At 39.8% G+C, this 17144-nt stretch overlaps 1 protein-coding gene across 1 annotated transcript in view; it reads left to right on the top strand.

The window, feature by feature from the left end:
- The first annotated feature begins 825 nt into the window (after window positions 1–825).
- Window positions 826–17144, top strand: part of WDFY4 (WDFY family member 4) — a 324491-nt gene continuing 308172 nt past the window's right edge. The window contains 1 exon segment of the mRNA XM_028512450.2: window positions 826–1071. Coding sequence (XP_028368251.1) covers window positions 838–1071 — 234 coding nt within the window. The 5' untranslated portion in view covers window positions 826–837.

Genomic DNA, 17144 nt, shown 5'->3' with positions numbered 1-17144 from the left:
CTCTTGACAAATAAATAATAAAGAAACCTTTCTTGTGCCAAGTCATTCATGATCCACTTAAAGATTATGGCAATTGAAAAGTCCAAGGGCACAGATAAAGGTACCTTCTCAGGGTTACCTATCTGGAAAGTCAGTCTTTGACTATTTTAATGGCATAAGTTTTTGTCCTTATGCCTACTGACCCAAGGCCTCCATCTTGCACAAACTGCTCCTGATTGCACTATTAGAGGTTTCCAAGTTATTATGGAGGATTAGGAAGTCACTTTGAGGACAAAGTCCTCTGAAAATATTGAGTGTGAATCAAATAATGCTGAGAATGAAAAACCTGTATCCTTTAGACTCCTGGGGTAGAAGGAAGTTGTAATTGAATATACAGAATTACTTGCTTCTACAAATATTGGTAAGATAATTTCCACATGTCTCTCCTATTAACAGTCTTTTTAAAACAGATACAGCACCAGGAAATAAGAAAATGGGCTTTGGTAAAGGTTTACATTTCAAGTGGACATTAGCTGCTCCTATAGCTCTGTACCAGTTGGTTTGCTAACTAACCATGTAGAGAAACTCAGAATACACATTTCTCTCATAAGAGTCTGTGTTAAAAGCCCAGCACATGTTAGATTGTCAATATCTGTGAGTAACTGTAAATCTGAGTCTCTTTTTTACAAATTCTTCCTATTTTAGTTGGTTTCAGATTCTTAGAGGAACCATCTTCAGGAGGAAATGGACTGATGCATACAGTACCCTTGTCCCACCAACCAGATTCATCAGGAAGTGCTGTGAAAGGACTTTCGTTTTTGTTTTTCTGTTCTGAATTCAGAGCTGCTTTGCTAAGGCATGGAGGGAGAAGATGTTTTCAAAGGCTGAAGACAGAGCTAAGGATCCGGTTCCAAAAATGAAGGCCAGCCTGATGTTGTTCAGCCTGACTTCCCACATGGAGGGCAGTTCCAGGGCCCCGCAGCTCTCTGGGAGAAGGTAGAAAAGAAATTTCTGGAATATCAGCAGTTGGGTCATAGGAGCCCAGCTGAGCATCAGAGGAGCCTATTGAGTCTTCTCCCACTGTTCCTAAAGGTTGGTATTCTTATTTTTGAAGTTGTATCATACTCTGCTCTGGGGGTACTTTTGGAATGATTGGAAGCTGGAGTTGGTTGGTTTTAATATCATCACAAGTTGTCTGTGGTTGCTTAGAGGAGTATGTTGTATTATTTAATAAAGATGTCAAGCAAAACTATTCTTCAGGATGAGGAAGGGCTGGGAATGAATGGACTATTGAGTATGGGGTAATACTGTCTCTTTAGTTTAAAAAGATATATTGTTCAGGTATAGTCTTAGCTTAAAAGACAGGGAAGAGGCCAACTCCTTTAGGAACTAGGAAAGGAGTATGTGTCTTGAGACGTGAGTCACAGGGATGGCTAGCAATCTCAAGCTCTGGTCATGCCAACACCAGGGCCTGGGAGAGCCAGAACATCAAATTGTGCCAGTAGTGCATACTAAGGTATAATCAGTGGGGAGCATCAAAGCAGTGCTCCTTTTCCTGCTTACCGGCATGTGGGAGAAGTCTAGCCTGTGTACTGGGCCAATACTCTAGCTAGTGGCAGCTGGTGACAGCATAGGTATAAGTGATTTTCCTTGTTGTCTTGGAACAAGGCTCCTGACAGTGAGGTCTACTTTAGAGCTGAATATATTGAAGGCTAGTCATACAGTTGGAAACATACCTTTTTATGAGGACTTAGTTTTTGCTTGACTATTAATTTTGAGTTACTATCCCAAAAACATACCTACAGTCAAAGAACAGAAAATACGAGATACTTTTCACATTGAAAATAGACTAAGATGGATGGAGACTTAGGCAGGTTTTTATTGGGAAACCCCTTTGTTAACATTTCATCTAACTTATTATCCAGAGATATTTATGGATTTTCAAAGATGACTCAGAATCTTCTTGGGATCATATTTATAAGAGGCATTGAATACTTTGGCATGTTTTTCTGTAAAAAATGCCAAATAACTTATTGTTCATTAACTCATTATTTTCCTTTATGATTTGGACTTGTATACCCCATTCACCCCATTTCATAGACTGGGTAACTGGAACATAGGGAATATACTGGAAAAGAACTAGGCTAGGAGACATGGTTCAGGTTTTTTATTTCTAGCCTCCCTTCCCTGACAGTTCCAGTGTTTGGGTGCTAGCTCAGTCTTACCCAGTTCTCAGATCAACTTTGTGCTTCCCAAAGGAAAGATGTGATCTGCTTCCCACCCTGACTGAAATTCACTGGGAATATTTATGGGTCCATCTGCTATATTTTAGCTTTCCCACTAACCTGGGCAGCCTGGCTCTGATGAAAGTACTCTGTATCTAAAAGCCAGGGCTCTATACTTCTTCACCTCTCCAGAGTGTTGATCTGAGAATTTCTTCACTTGTATAAAAATTTATTAAGCATTTATATTCTGTTCTAGGGCCTGGGTCTATAAAAGTAAAGAAGACGGAGGTTTTACCCTTATAGCAGTTCAGTCCAAAAGCAGAGGATATTGAATAGCATCTAGAATGTATTTTGTTTGGCTTATAGGGGTTAAAAATGAAGCCAGGGGTTACTGGCCATTTTTTCAAATTGAAAAATCTTTCACTTAAAAATCAGATTTCCAGTTTCTTGAAAATTTTGATAGTTGTAATGCCAACAGTTATATGGAGATGTTTAGAGGCACCTCTTTTAGACAGAAAATGGTCTTGGTCTCTTATTTTATCCAAGTCCCCTATCCCCTAATATCTTTTACCCCATGTACCATACTAATTTATGTTATTTGACCCTATAGGCACCTGAGCTTATGACCCCATGGGTAGCATGCAGTTCCTATTACAAATGGACTTTGATATTGGTCCCTGTGTCCCAGGCCTTGTCCTGGTGATTGAAGGCATAATGGTTCATGCATGGGCTTTTAAGTTGAAGCCAGCAGGACTTAAGCCCTGGATCCATTGTTTATTATCTGTGCATCCTTGAGCAAGTTACTAAGTATTATTGAACTTCAGTTTCTCATCTGTAAAGTATAATCAATAACACTTTGCTGGGAGACTGTGAAGGTGAGATAAGATGATGATTTGAAATCCAGGGTACATGGAAAGCAGACACAGTCCCTATAACCTTCCCACTAGCTTCCAGAATACTAACCACAAACATGCAGTTTAAGATCCTGTCACCATGATTCCCCAAGCTACTGATAGAACCTATGTTTTGGATCCCTGGAGTTCACCTCTGATGAACCCTGGAGAAGCAGCATATTATAGGCTTTTAATCATTTGTTAAGATCTACATTTTTTATTAAGTCCTACATGTCTATACACATATTATTTCTATGTTTCTGCTCTGACTAATAAAACCCTGCCAGAGCCAGAGCCCCCAGGCTTCTTCATTAAAAGTTTGTGGTGGAAAGAAACATGGGGAAAGTAGGAGGTTTTTTTTACATATAGTGAGATAAAATCTGAGCAATAGATGAGGACTGAAAACATCCACTGGAATATAGGTACTTGTGTAAGAAATCAAGCTTGTAATCATTCTGTTCTGGATTTTATAACCACAAAACAGTGTTCTTCAAGGTCATATATGAAGAACTCCCATGGAAATACCAAGACTTAAAAAGTTATACCATGTCCTGTGGAAAGTGGCCATTAACATCAAAGCCTTATTCATTTATTGGTTGTCATGGAAACCATGGCCCAATTGGGCTAGGAGACTTCTGAGCACATTTAAGAGTCCTGGAATGATTTGTTTGGTAGATATCAATTCTCTATACCTGGCTTTGTGTATTTGGGGCCCAAAGAAAATTAAGATGATCTGAAATACTCTTTATTCTAAGACAAGAGATTTTGAATTGTGTCCCCTGCTTAGAAAGAGTTATGTCCCTGGGTAGTGGAATCTTGTGTTACTGGGCCAGACTTTATCAGTCAAACCCAGCATGGAAAGGGTGGCCCATGTGTAGTTAGAACTTGGCAAAGGTTGATGACAGTATGTGTCCCACCCTAGTCAGTCTTGAGATTTGATAATTGATGTTGTCTTGTATAGCAGACTCCCTTGGAGAGGCTTCTTTGGCATCTTCTCCACAAAGAACTTCCTTTTTGGCTTTCTCTCATATCTGATTCCTGCAAACCACAGCAGAGGGCACATTTTCCCCTCATCCCTGTTGTTTATACATACATCTGCATTAACTGCTAGGCAAATCCAAAGAAGAGTGTGGTAGGGTCCATATTAAATTCTAGCCCCATTGTCTCATCTCCACAGTTAAAACACAACTGTAGGGTGTCAAGGAGTGAACCTACTCAACATTTTGTTTGCTGTCTTGGTAATAAAGAATTGCCTAATGGAGTCTTTGGGCATTGGAGTCATAGCACAGAGCTGTCCTTAGGGGATGAGTCAAAAACAAAGTTCTCATTCAGAACTGCAGGTTCTCTTCCTCCACTGGGCTCCATCACTCCCCTTCACCCCTTCATAGGTCAAAGAGGAGCAATCTTAGCCAGAACAAGTGGTTACTTTCACTGCTGATAGAGTGTAATACTCACCAAGCTCTAACTAACTAAAACAAGCATTTTGTTTAGTGTTTACAAGTCCTTACAGTTACTCTGTGAAGTGAGGGGTATTTTTATCCCAGCTTTATAAATGAGGAAAGAGAGGTTTAGAGATGTTTTAAAACTTGGCCAAGATTACCAAGTTGTTAGTGGAAAGCAGAACTTAACCCGGGCAGTCTGCTTAGGCCCCTGTCATTAACCACTAGGCTCACTCAGACAGTGCTGGAGTCTGTAGAACACCACACATCTCTTTTTGTTCCTGCCCCATGATTCACTGGACAATGGCTTTGCCTGACTAGTACTTACATTTCCTTTGTGTACAAATAGATGCTAATTCTGGATAGCTGACTCCAAAATGTTTTAGATATAGAGGAGGTTTTATTGCATCACACTGGAAGCAGCAGAGAACCAGTAACTTCTCTGTGTGCAGAGCAGTGCTTTTAGGAAGGATTCAATTGACTGTTATAGTCTTCCTGCCAAGCACCTTGGGCTATGTTCTTCCTAGAGCTTTTAATTCTTTTTTTTAAATATTTTATAGTTGTTCAAGTATAGTTGTCTGCATTTTCCCTCGCCACCCCAGCCATCCCCACCAGCCTCCCCTGATTCCACCCCCCCTTGTTTTGTCCATGTGTCCTTTATAGTAGTTCCTGAAAACCCTTCCCCCCATTATCCCCTCCCATCTCCCCTCTGGTTACTGTCAGATTGTTCTTACATTTCAAGGTCTCTGGTTATATCGTGCTTGCTTTTTTTCTTTTGTTGATTATGTTCCAGTTAAAGGTGAGATCATATAGTATTTGTCCCTCACTGCCTGGCTTATTTCACTTATCAAAATGCTCTCCAGTTTTATCCATGCTGTCCCAAAGAGTAGAAACTCCTTTCTTTCTGCTGTGTAGTATTCCATTGAATAAATGTACTATAGTTTTTTGATCCATTCATTTATTCATGGGCACTTGGGTTGCTCCCAGCACTTGGCTATTGTAAGTTGTGCTGCTATGAACATTGGGGTGCATAGGTTCTTTTGGATTGGTGTTTCAAGGTTCTTAGGATATAATCCCAGCAGTGAAATTGCTGGGTCAAAAGGCAGTTCCATTTTTAGTTTTCTGAGGAAATTCTGTACTGTTTTCCATAATGGTTGCACCAGTCTGCAATCCCATCAACAGTATACTAGGGTTTCCTTTTCTCCGAGATGCTTCAACAGTTGTTGTTTGTTGTTTTCTTTATGATGGCCATTCTGCTTGGTGTAAGTGGTATCTCACTGTGGTTTTAATTTGTATCTCTCTGATAGCTAGTGGTACTGAGCATCTTTTCATATGTCTCTGGACCCTCTGTATGTCCTCCTTGTGGAAGTGTCTGTTCAAGTTCTTTGCCCATTTTTTAATTGGGTTGCTTGTCTTAGAGTGGAGTTGTGTGAGTTCTTTATATATTTTGGAGATTAAATCTTTGTCTGAATTATCATTGGCAAATGCATTTTCCCATATGGTTGGTTCTCTTTTCATTTTAATGTTGTTTTCTTTAGCTGTGCAGAAACTTTTTATTTTAATGAGATCCCATTTGTTTATTCTTTCTTTTATGTCCCTTGCTCTGGGGGATATATCAGTGAAAATATTGCTACGTGGAATATGTGAGATTTTCCTGCCTATGTTCTCCTCTAGGACTTTAATGGTGTCACAACTTATATTTAAATCTTTTATCCACCTTGAATTTATTTTTGTGTATGGTGTAAGTTGGTGCTCAAGTTTGATTTGTAGTGTCCAGCTCTCCCAACACCATTTGTTGAAGAGGATATTTTTGCTCCATTTAATGCTGCTGTCCGCTTTGTTGAAAATTAATTGACCCTAGAGGCTTGGGTTTATTTCTGGGTTCTCCATTCTCTTTCATTGGCCCATGTGTCTGTTCTTATGCCAATACCATGACAGTGGCCTTGTAATACATTTTGGTATCAGGTATTGTGATCCTTCCCACTTTTCTCTTTTTTCTCAAAATTGCTGCAGCTATTCGGGGTAGTTTATGGTTCCATATAAATTTTTAAAATGTTGTTCTATATATGTGAAATATGCCATTGTTACTTTAGTAGGTATTGCACTGAATCTATAAATTACTTTGGGTAGTATGGATGTTTTGATTATGTTAATTCTCCCGATCCATCAACACAGTATATGTTTCCATTTGTTCTTATTTTTCTTAATTTCTTTCTTTGGTGATGTGTAGTTTTCTGAGTACAGGCCTTTTACCTCCTTGGTTAGGCTTATTCCTAAGTACTTTATTTTTCTTGTTGCTCTATCAAATGGGATTTGTTTTCCTGATTTCAGTTTCTGATGTTTCATTGTTGATATACAAAAATGCCTTTGATTTCTGGATATTGACTTTGTATCCCACTGTTTTGCCAAATTCATTTATTAGGTTGAGCAGTTTTTTGGTGGAATGTATAGGATTTTCTATGTATACTCTTATGTCATCTGCAAACAATGCCAGTTTTGTTTCCTCTTTTCCAATTTGGAAGTCTTTTGTTGTTGTTGTTGTTGTTGTTGTTGTTGTTGATTGCTATGGCTAGGACTTCCAATACTGTGTTGAATAGAAGTGGTGAAAGTGGAAAACCTTGTCTTGTTCCCGGTATTAATGAGAAAGTTTTTACTTTTTGCCCATTGAGTATGATGTTGGCTGTAGGTCTCTCATATATGGCCTTGATTATGTTGAGGAATGCTCCCTCTACTCCCACTTTGCTGAGTGTTTTTATCATAAATGAGTGCTGAACCTCTTCAAATGCCTTTCTGCATCTATTGCTATGATCATGTGATTTTTGTCTTTGCTTTTGGTTATGTGATGTATTATGTTTATTGATTTGCAAATATTGTACCATCCTTGCATCCCTAGGATGAATCCATTTGGTCATGGTGTATGATGTTTTTAATGTATTGCTGGATGCAGTTTGCCAATATTTTGTTGAGGATGTTAGCATCTATGTTCATCAGTGATATTGGCCTGAAGTTTTCTTCCTTTGTTGTGCCTTTATCTGGTTTTGGGATTAGGATGATGCTGGCCTCATAAAAAGAATTTGGGAGTCTTCCATCTTTTTGGATTTTTTGGAATAGTCTGTGAAGGATAGGGGTTAGCTCTTCCTTAAATGCTTTGTAGAATTCTCCTGTGAAACTGTCTGGTCCAGGGCTTTTTGTGTGGTGAGTTTTTTAATTACTGCTTCAATTTTATCTGCTGTTTTGGTCTGTTCAGGCTTTCTGATTCTTCTTCATTGAGTTTTGGAAGATCATATTTTTCTAGAAATTTGTCCATTTCACCTAGGCTTTCATGTTTCTTGCCATATAGTTCTTTGTAGTAATCTTACAATCCTTTGCGTTTCTGTGGTGCCAGTTGTAATTTCTCCTTTCATTTCTGATTGTGTTTATTTGGGTCCTCTCTCTTTTTCTTGATGAGCTGGCTTAACAGCTTGCCAATTTTGTTTATCTTTTCAAAGAACCAGCTCCTGGATTCATTGATCCTTCAAATTGTGCTTTTAGTCTCTATGTCATTTAACTCTGCTCTGATCTTGGTTGTTTCCTTCCTTCTACTTGCTCTGAGCTGTCTTTGCTGTTCTTTGAGTTCTTGTAGGTGTAGGGCTAGGTTCTTTATTTGAAATGTTTCCATGTTCTTAGGTAGGCCTGTATTGCTATGAACTTCCCATTCAGACCTGCCTTCACAGTGCCCATAAATTTTGGGTTGTAGTGAGTCATTTTCATTTGTTTCTGGAAACTTTTTTATTTCTTCCCTAATCTCATTCTTGACCCATTCATTGTTTAATAGCATGGTAATCAATTTCCATGAGTTTGAGTGTTTTTGAGTTTATTCCTTGAGAGTGGTTTCTAGTTTCAGATTTTTGTGGTCAGAGAAAATGCTTGATATGATTTCAATTTTCTTGAATTTTTTTTAGGCTTGTTTGGTACCTATTGTGTGGTCTATCTTTGAGAATGTTCCATGTAGTTTTGAAAAGAATGTGTATTTTCCTTTCTTGGCAGGAAAGGCTCTCTATATATCAGTTAAGTCCATTTGATCTAGGGCATTGTCCAATACCACAGTATCTTTGTTGAAATTTTGTTTGGAAGATCTATCCACTTTTTATGGTGGGCTGTTGAAATCTACTACTATAATTGTGTTGCTATTGATATCTTTTCTGAAGTCCTCCAAGATTTTCTGTATGTATTTGCGTGCTCCTGTATTGGGTGGATATATATTTACAATGTTTACATCTTCTTGGTGGATTCTTCCCTTGAATATTATGAAGTGACCTTCTGGGCCTCTTTTTATGGCCCTTCTTTTGAAGTCTATTGTGTGTGATATGAGTATTGCTACCCTGGCTTTTTTTTTCTGTCTGTTTGCTTGGAATATTTGTTTTCAGCCCTTCACTTTTAGTATGTGTAAGTCTTTTGTTCTGAGGTAGGTCCCTTGTAGGCAGCACATGTGTGGGTCATGCTTTCTTATCTATTCAGCTACTCCATGTCTTTTCTTTTTTTAAAACTTTTTTTAAAGATTTTATTTGTTTATTTTTAGAGGGAAAGGGAGGGAGATAGATAGATAGAGAGAGAAACATCAATGTGCAGTTGCTGGGGGTTATGGCCTGCAACCCAGGCATGTACCCTGGCTGGGAATCAAACCTGGGACACTTTGGTTCCCAGTCCGCACTCAATCCACTGAGCTACGCCAGCCAGGGTCTACCCCATGTCTTTTCATTGGAGCATTCAATCTGTTTATGTTTAAGGTTATTATTGATAGGTACTTATTCATTGCCATTTCTTCATACCTGTGTTCCTCTCTCTCTCACTTTTTTCCTCTTTTCTTAAAGCAGCCCCTTTAGCATCTCTTGCAGAGCTGTTTGGTGGAGGTGTATTATTTAGACTTCTTTTGTCTGGTAAACTCCTTATTTGACCTTCCATTTTAATTAAGAGCCTTGCTGTGTAGAGTAATCTTGGTTGCAGACTTCTGGCTTTCATTACTTGGAATATTTATTGTCATTCTCTTTAGGCTTGGAGCATTTCCATTGAGAAGTCAGCTGCCAGTCTTATTGGGGCTCCTTTGTATGTTACTTCCTGTTTCTCCCTTGCTGCCTTTAAGATTCTCTCTTTGTCTTGGAATTTTTCCATTGTTTTTAATGTGTTTTGAAGTGGGCCTCTTTGGGTTCCTCTTAATTGGGACTCTGTGTTTCTTGGATTTGTGTGACTTTTTCTTTCATCAAATTAGAGGTTTTCCATCATTACTTTTTCAAACAGGTTTTCTGTCCCTTGCTCTTCTTTTTCTTCTCTTTCTAGTATCCCTATTATACAGATATTATTCCATGTAATGTTGTTCTGTAGTTCCCTTAACTTCTCTTCCTTCCTTCTGAGTCTCTCTTCCATTTCTTGCTCTATCTGGGTGTTTTTTTCTACCTTGTTTTTTATTTCTTCTACTGTGTTCATCAGATCAGAAATTGTATTTTTTATTTCCTCTTGGCCCCTTGTTGATAGTTTCTATTTCCTTTTTGATGTTGATATAGTTTTCAGTGAGTTCATCATATTTTTTTTTGTAGTTTCTGATAATTCTCTGTGAGCTCATTGAGCTTCCTTATAACCATTGCTTTGAACTCAATATTTGATAGTTGAGTTGCTTCTGTTTCATTTAGCATTCTTTCTGAGGCTTCCTCCTTTCCTTTCATTTGGGGATTGTTTCTTTGTCTTCTCACTTTTTGTAAGACTCTTCTTGTTAGCCTCTTCTACTTAAATTGATCTGTTCTGATTTCCTCTTTCTGTGGTATGAACTTCTATAGTAGTATACCTTTGAGATTCAGTGGTTCAGCCTCCTTGATCTCCTGAACCTACTGCTCTTGGGCTGTCATTTATGTTGGTTCTCTTGATGTCTTTGGGTTTTGATTGTTGTTGGGTCTTTCTTTGATGGGTCCTTCTCTCCAGCTGGTTAACTGAAGGTCACTTCACCCACTATGTCACATATGGTGTTGTACAGGTGTGGACAGGTTGTGTCAAAGCTGGTTCTTCTCTATGTCCAAAGTTTTGAGGCTTCTCTCTCACTATTATTTAGTTGTTTGAGCTGAATAATTTCTCCATTTAGTTGTAATTCCAAATTAGTCTTGGGTGGAGGTTAGTGTGGCTTTCACTGTCTCCTCCACCATCTTCCTTTACCATCTGCTGGTGGTTCCTTTGTTGGTGGGTTCTCTCTTCCAGCAGGTGTATTGGTGTTCATGGCTCCCACCTACTCTTTTATGTGATCAGTTGGAGGGTGAAGGCAAAATGGATTAAAGTAGCAGGAGTGTATTCTATGGGATTTAAAGAACCAACCCATAGAGAAGAGATGGGAGATCCTTTGGATAAGTATAGTGTTAACTGCGATATTTCGCCTAACTAGCCACTTTTTAGAAAGGGCGGAAAAGAGACAAGACTCTTTTTAGAGGGGGAAAGAATTATGAGTTGAGTCCAGAAAACAGAGAGTTTGTGGGAGGTCAGATTATGAGATGTAGTGAGAGTAAAGGATAGAAAATAGCAGTACTGTATGAGAGAATAGAGTTAACCACAACAGTAATAAAGGACTGGAAGACAGTGAAATGGGCTAAGATGTGGTTGTGGGGTGCTGTGTAGTATTTTCAATTGTATGGAACAACTATTATTTACAATAATACTGGAACAACAATCACATGAAAGAAACTATATGATCTGAATAACAAGAATAGTAAGTACATGACCTAGAGTAGTGTGCTATTGGAACACAAGTGAAGTTAAAGAGGGAAAATTAAAATACACTATGAAAGAGAAAAGCCAGGAAAACCAGTCAAACAATGCAATTAAACAAACAAATAAAATGAAGAAAATTAAACAGAAAGAAGAGAAATAAAAAAATACTAATAAAATAAAAGTAAAAATAATGAAAATAATAATAATAAATAGTAATACAAATTAATAATAACATGTGAGTTCTCTGGAATAGTGAAGTAAAATTTGTCTCAGTTTCTCAGTTGTTGGGATTAGCCTTGTGACCTCTTTTTGAGTCTGACTCTGGTCCTTTCACAGATCCAGGTCTTGTTGTCTCACTTGGGGAAAAAACAAAAAGAGGAAAAAGCCTTCTGCTGACTTTAAACCAACCAAGTGAGTTCTGCTGGTCTTTCTGGCTGTAGTACACTGAGTGGGGGTGGGCTTCGCTTTTCTCCCTTCCTATGGTTTTGGGAGTATGGGGGCCCAGTGTGGGCCACAATCTTCACAGCTGCACAGCCTCCAGCCCAGTTCCTCCATTCACTGCCAGGCCCCTACTGCCTCTTTGCACCAGCCTGGCACCTTCAATCTACCAGTTGTGCTTTCCTTGAGGTGCACTAATTAGGGAAAATTCACTCGCCTCCTCCCTTTTTGCTGTCCTAGGTGCTAGGCACTCTCAAAGTCTCTTCATGGTAGTTCAGCTCCCCCATTGAGTTAATTCTTTCTGAGGACTGCTATCTCCCTGAGCCCTGCTGCTCTCCTTTGTTGGGGCTGGGCCTCCTCCTTCCTCTTAGCTAGCCAGCCAGCCAGTGTGCAGCAGTGGAGGCACAGTCATCAGGGCACCAGGGCCATAACCTTGCCCATGGGGTTGGGCGCGCAGCTAATACTATGGCAGCAGGGGCAGAAGCATGGCCTCCACCACCTAGGTGTGGGAGTATGGGCTCAGCCAGTTGTAGGGTGGCAGGGGTGGTGGTGGGGCCCTGGCTGCTGGGGTGGTGGGGGCTGGGGTGTGGCCACTGTGAGAGAGTTCCCTAAACGGCCATCAAGAGCCTTTTTTGAACAAACTCTTCCTGTTCAAGACTGCCGCTCCTAACAAGTACCCAGCGTTTCACACAGCCTGACTATCCAAAACCTGACTATCCAGACTAGAGACTATGCGGGTCAGGGTCTGACATGGCCCAACTCTTCTCCCTTCTTCAGATATCACTCAGCACTCAGCTCCCCTATTTCTCTGGTAATGACCCAGACAGTGTCCACAGTCTCAGTGGGTGAACACCACCCCTGTTCATCTGCCACTTCATGTTTATTCTCCCCAGCAACTTCAAGCCTCCAGGCCCATCCTGGTGCTGCTCTATCCTCCCTGTTTGGTAGGGAAAGGAATTGTTTATTTAGCTCTCATTCAAGGATCCTCCAGCAGGCCTATTAGGTGTCAGGCCTGGGGCTGCAGAAGCCCTGGTCCCTGCTCGGGTACCAGGGACCTTATTATCCCAAAGTGATCTTCTTATCATCTATTTTTCAATGTCCTCTGCAATTTTTGGCTTCCAACCTTCATATATGCTGGGATACCATTGGTTGTTCACTCTGTTCCTCAGAAGATTGGCTGGATGTTCCACCTGTGTAACAGGGGAAGTAGGGTCTGCTCCCACCTACCTTGTCACCATCAGATGACACTATTGTTCATGTCTGTTCTTCCTAGAACTTTTCCTATCATAGGATTTCACACCCAGAGTAGAAGGTGTTCCTCTAGCAAGCATGGGCAGATTCTACTAGCTTTCAGTTGAGTTTTCTTTGAGGCAAAGGGAACCACTTCAGGTCCTCATGTTGTATATATATTGCATGATAGTAGACATGGGGGAAGCTGGAGCTATTGAACATTATTCTTAGAATACATGCTTTGAGAGAGAGCAGGTAGTGAGATAGGGAATCCCCAGCAATTAGTGTAAAATTCCTCACTGTCTGGGACAGACAAACAGAGGGTGGGACAACATGGGAGAAAAAAAGGAGACCTATGGATGTGGTAGATTAGAGAGGCTGTAAATGAGTTCACTCTGCTGCCTTTGAGAGGTAGCATCTATGTTCCCTTCCTTTGAATCTGAGTGTGTGTGTGATGGCGTGGCTAATGGAATAAGGCAGTAGTGACATTTCCATGCCTAGGTCTCCAGAAGCTTGTAGCTTCTTCCTGTATGTTGCAACATTCACTCTTAGCACCCTGCTGCCATGTTGTGAGAAAGACCAAGCAGCCCTATGTAAAGGCCTATGTGAAGAGGAACCAAAGCCCCTGATCTTGCAGCTGCCTGTGTTGCTGATGGCTAGCACCGACTTACCAGCCACGTGAGTGCACCATCTTGGAAGTGGATTTCTTAGACTCTGTTAGCTTCCCCAGCTGAGGAAAGCAGAAAAATCTCTGCCTTCTGTGCTGTGCCCAAATTGCAGATCCACAAAAAAAAAAAAAAAAAAAAAAAAAAAAGATTGTTGTTATTTTAAGCTACTCAGTTTGGCAGTAGTTTGCTTTATAGTAACAGATAACTAGAGCAGTGGATAACATGGGGAGAAATTTATTCATTTCTTAGTGTGGGAGGATTGCAATCAACACTCAGTTGGTTGTACTTGGAAGTGAGTGTTTGTGAGTGTTCATGTGCACATGTGTAAGTATGTGCATGAATGTGTACCCATGTGAGTGTACACAGGCATGAAATTTAGTCTGTGACTGACCAGTGGTGCAGACTTCATGCCATTAAGTGTGGTTAATCATTGTCATAAAAACCATGCAGGGTCCCTGGCTGGTGTGGCTCAGTGTATTTAGCACCAGACTGAGAGGCAAAGGGTCACCAGTTCAATACCCAGTCAGGGAACATGCCTGGATTGCAGGCCCAGTCCCCAGTAGGGGATGCTTGAGAGGCAACCACACATTGATGTTTCTCTCCTTTGTTCTTCCTTTCCCCTTTCTCTAGAAAATAAATAAATAAAATATTTTTTAAAAAACATGCAGAGACCCAACTGACAAGGGATGAGCAATAAGTAATGTTAAGTATACTAACAAGAATAACCAATGATTATTTCCAAGTGTGGTGTCCAGAGAGGATGGTGAGAGTCAACACCCCTCCTTGTCCATCCTTGACTCTATCCTGTCAGAGTGGGGCTGCAACATGATTTATTCCCATTTTGGGAAAAAGACATTTTTGTTGTGCTAACAAAAATTTTGATGCATCACTTTTTTATTTACAAAGGAGAGAATCAACTGTGTCACACTAGCAGGGGAAACTCATATAAAGTCTCAAAAGTGTTTTGAGTTCACTTAAAGACCAAACCACCAAACTCTGCAGTAATGAAGAAGTAGTAATATTGCTGTCATATTTGGAAACCAACTAGGTTCTCTGTCATTCAAAAGTGAAGGTTTTCTCCCATCTCCTCAAGAGCTTTTCTCATTCCTTATTTTCCACTGGAGAGCACAGCATCATTTTCTTTCTCTCTCTTCCATGTGAGGGGAGAGCCACAAGGCATGATGGCACAGCTTAGATAATGTGAGTAAATAAAAGCTTTTAAAAATATTGAGCAATATTCCAGCATGAAAGTCCCAGCTTGGGAAAAAAAAAGTCCTTTTGGAAGTTGCCTTCACTCTTTGGGGTCTCCATGGTATCATTCCATAAATGATTGCTCTGTGCATCAAATAGCACCCCAGTGGCCTAAAAGAGTTAATACAGCTTCCAGAAGTGTCCATTGAGGTCCCAGGAAGGAGTGTGAGCCTTGGGAGGATCTGGCTGAATGTACAATTACTGTTCAACTCACAGTGGCCCAATTTGCTTTATTGTAGAGTGCCTCCTGGAGTCCCACTGCTCAAAGACGATCTAGATGCTTCTGAGTCAATTGCCTGCAAATTGGTCTTTGAGGAGTTTGCCAGTGTAGTGAGGGGGCATAGAATTTGTTAGGAAGACATCATAGCAGAGCTCTCATTCCTGGGGAGGGAAATAATCTTACCACACAAGTTCCCAGTTAAAGGACTGACTTTTTCTTCCCAGAGATTAAAGTTTATGAGTAATAGCTAGTTTCCAGGTGGTCGGCATAAATTTCTTAGACATGTGCATGCTACTTAGGTATGCGTGAGGTAATTCAACTTCCCACTCTGTGGCTTAACTGATTCTCTGGGCTTATCCCCTGGCTCATCTTCAGTTTCTGTAAAGTGGGAATAATATTAATACCAGCTGTTGTGAGGGTTAGTGGGAACAATGCATGTAAGTGTTTGGCCCAGTGTTTAGCTCAAGACCAGCACAAAATACACTTGGCTATTGTTCTGCATATTGGGGCTTTCATGATCATGGGTTCACCTATCAAATATCTGTTGAAGGTCTACTATGTGTAATGGTGTTTGAAATTTATTTAGCTTTTTTTGTAGTTTTAGCAAAGTTCTGGTGCACTGCCTTTTTATATACAAAGGAAAGGGACAACTTGGTTTATAGGACAGAAAATAAAAACAATTTTCAGAAAAAAGTTTTTTTTCAAAACAAAATAAATACCAAGGTAATCCCCACCCATGTAAAGTAAATCATACATTTTAGATAAACTAAAGTTACCTCTGCATGTATTCTGGAGCTCATTCATTCACCTTCCACCTTCCTCCATTGGTAACTCTTATCTGTTGAATTATCAGGAATATGTATACATGCACAAACATACATAGTTCCACAAATTTTCATAGGCTCATATTGTAATGCACTTCTGCAACTTGTTTTTTTCACTCAACATTCTATTTCTGGGGTTCATCTGAAGATCTATTTCTTTTTCAGTTCTATTGGTATCTTTATTTATTTATTTATTTATTTTCAGAGAGGGAAGGAAGGGAGAAAGAGAGAGAGAGAGAGAGAGAGGGATCAATGTGAGGTTGCTGGGGGTCATGGCCTGCAACCCAGGCATGTACCCTGACTGGGAATCGAACCTGTGACACTTTGGTTCACAGCTCAAGCTTATTGGTATCCTTATATAAATATGTCACAAATTATTTACTCATGGTCCTACTGATGAACATTGTTTTTCCCATTTTTCACAATCACAAATAATGCTGCAGACATATTTATTGTCCACATCCCCATGTGCATGTGTGCCAGCCTTTCCTTAGGGAACCTAGTAGTGGAATTGCTGGGCTGTAGCACATGTTCTCCTTTAGCATTCTTGGATTGGTTAAATGCTCTTCAAAGAAGTTCTTCCAAGTGACACTTCATCAGGAGAGGACATGCATCAGACCACATGGGGGTTGTGCGGTCCCTCACATTCACTCACATATTGTCAGGATTGTCATTATTACCAACTTGAAAGGTATACAATATTTCATTGTGGTTCTAATTTGCATTTTCCTTATTATCAGTAATTTTATATTTATTTTATCTGTTATTAGTTACTTGTTTCATTGCCTGTTTTTTAAAAAATCAAGTTGTTCATCTTTATCTTATTAATTTGTAGCAGTCTGGATATAATTTGTTTGTCAGTTATATGCATTGCAAATATTTTCTACCAATCTGTGGCCTGCATCTGCATTTTGTATGCAGCATCTTTAATATAGAGAAGATTTTTAAAGATTTTTACTTTTTAACAAATATAGTATCTGTAGTAAGGAAATGCACCGAAATGATTTCTCTTCAGAATATGATGCCTTTCTCAGCTTCTCTAAAAGGAGGATCTCAGTCAGATCTTTTAGATCCCTTTTCAAGGGAAAAGACTCAGATGAAAAGCAAAACTAGGAATAGTATTACTGCAGAAACCAGGGGAAATTCTGAAAAGAAGAGAATCGGTGAGGTATAGTAATTGGTGGGGTAAGGAAAGTGAGGGAGAGGAAGACCTAGCAAAGAGGGAGACATTCTTGGAATTTCCTACAAGGGCAA

This window comes from Phyllostomus discolor, chromosome 5 (genome assembly GCF_004126475.2).
Source record: "Phyllostomus discolor isolate MPI-MPIP mPhyDis1 chromosome 5, mPhyDis1.pri.v3, whole genome shotgun sequence".
In the NCBI taxonomy this organism is placed as follows: domain Eukaryota; kingdom Metazoa; phylum Chordata; class Mammalia; order Chiroptera; family Phyllostomidae; genus Phyllostomus; species Phyllostomus discolor.
The sequence above is the reverse complement of the archived record's forward strand: the minus strand, read 5'-3'. Positions and strand labels throughout refer to the sequence as shown.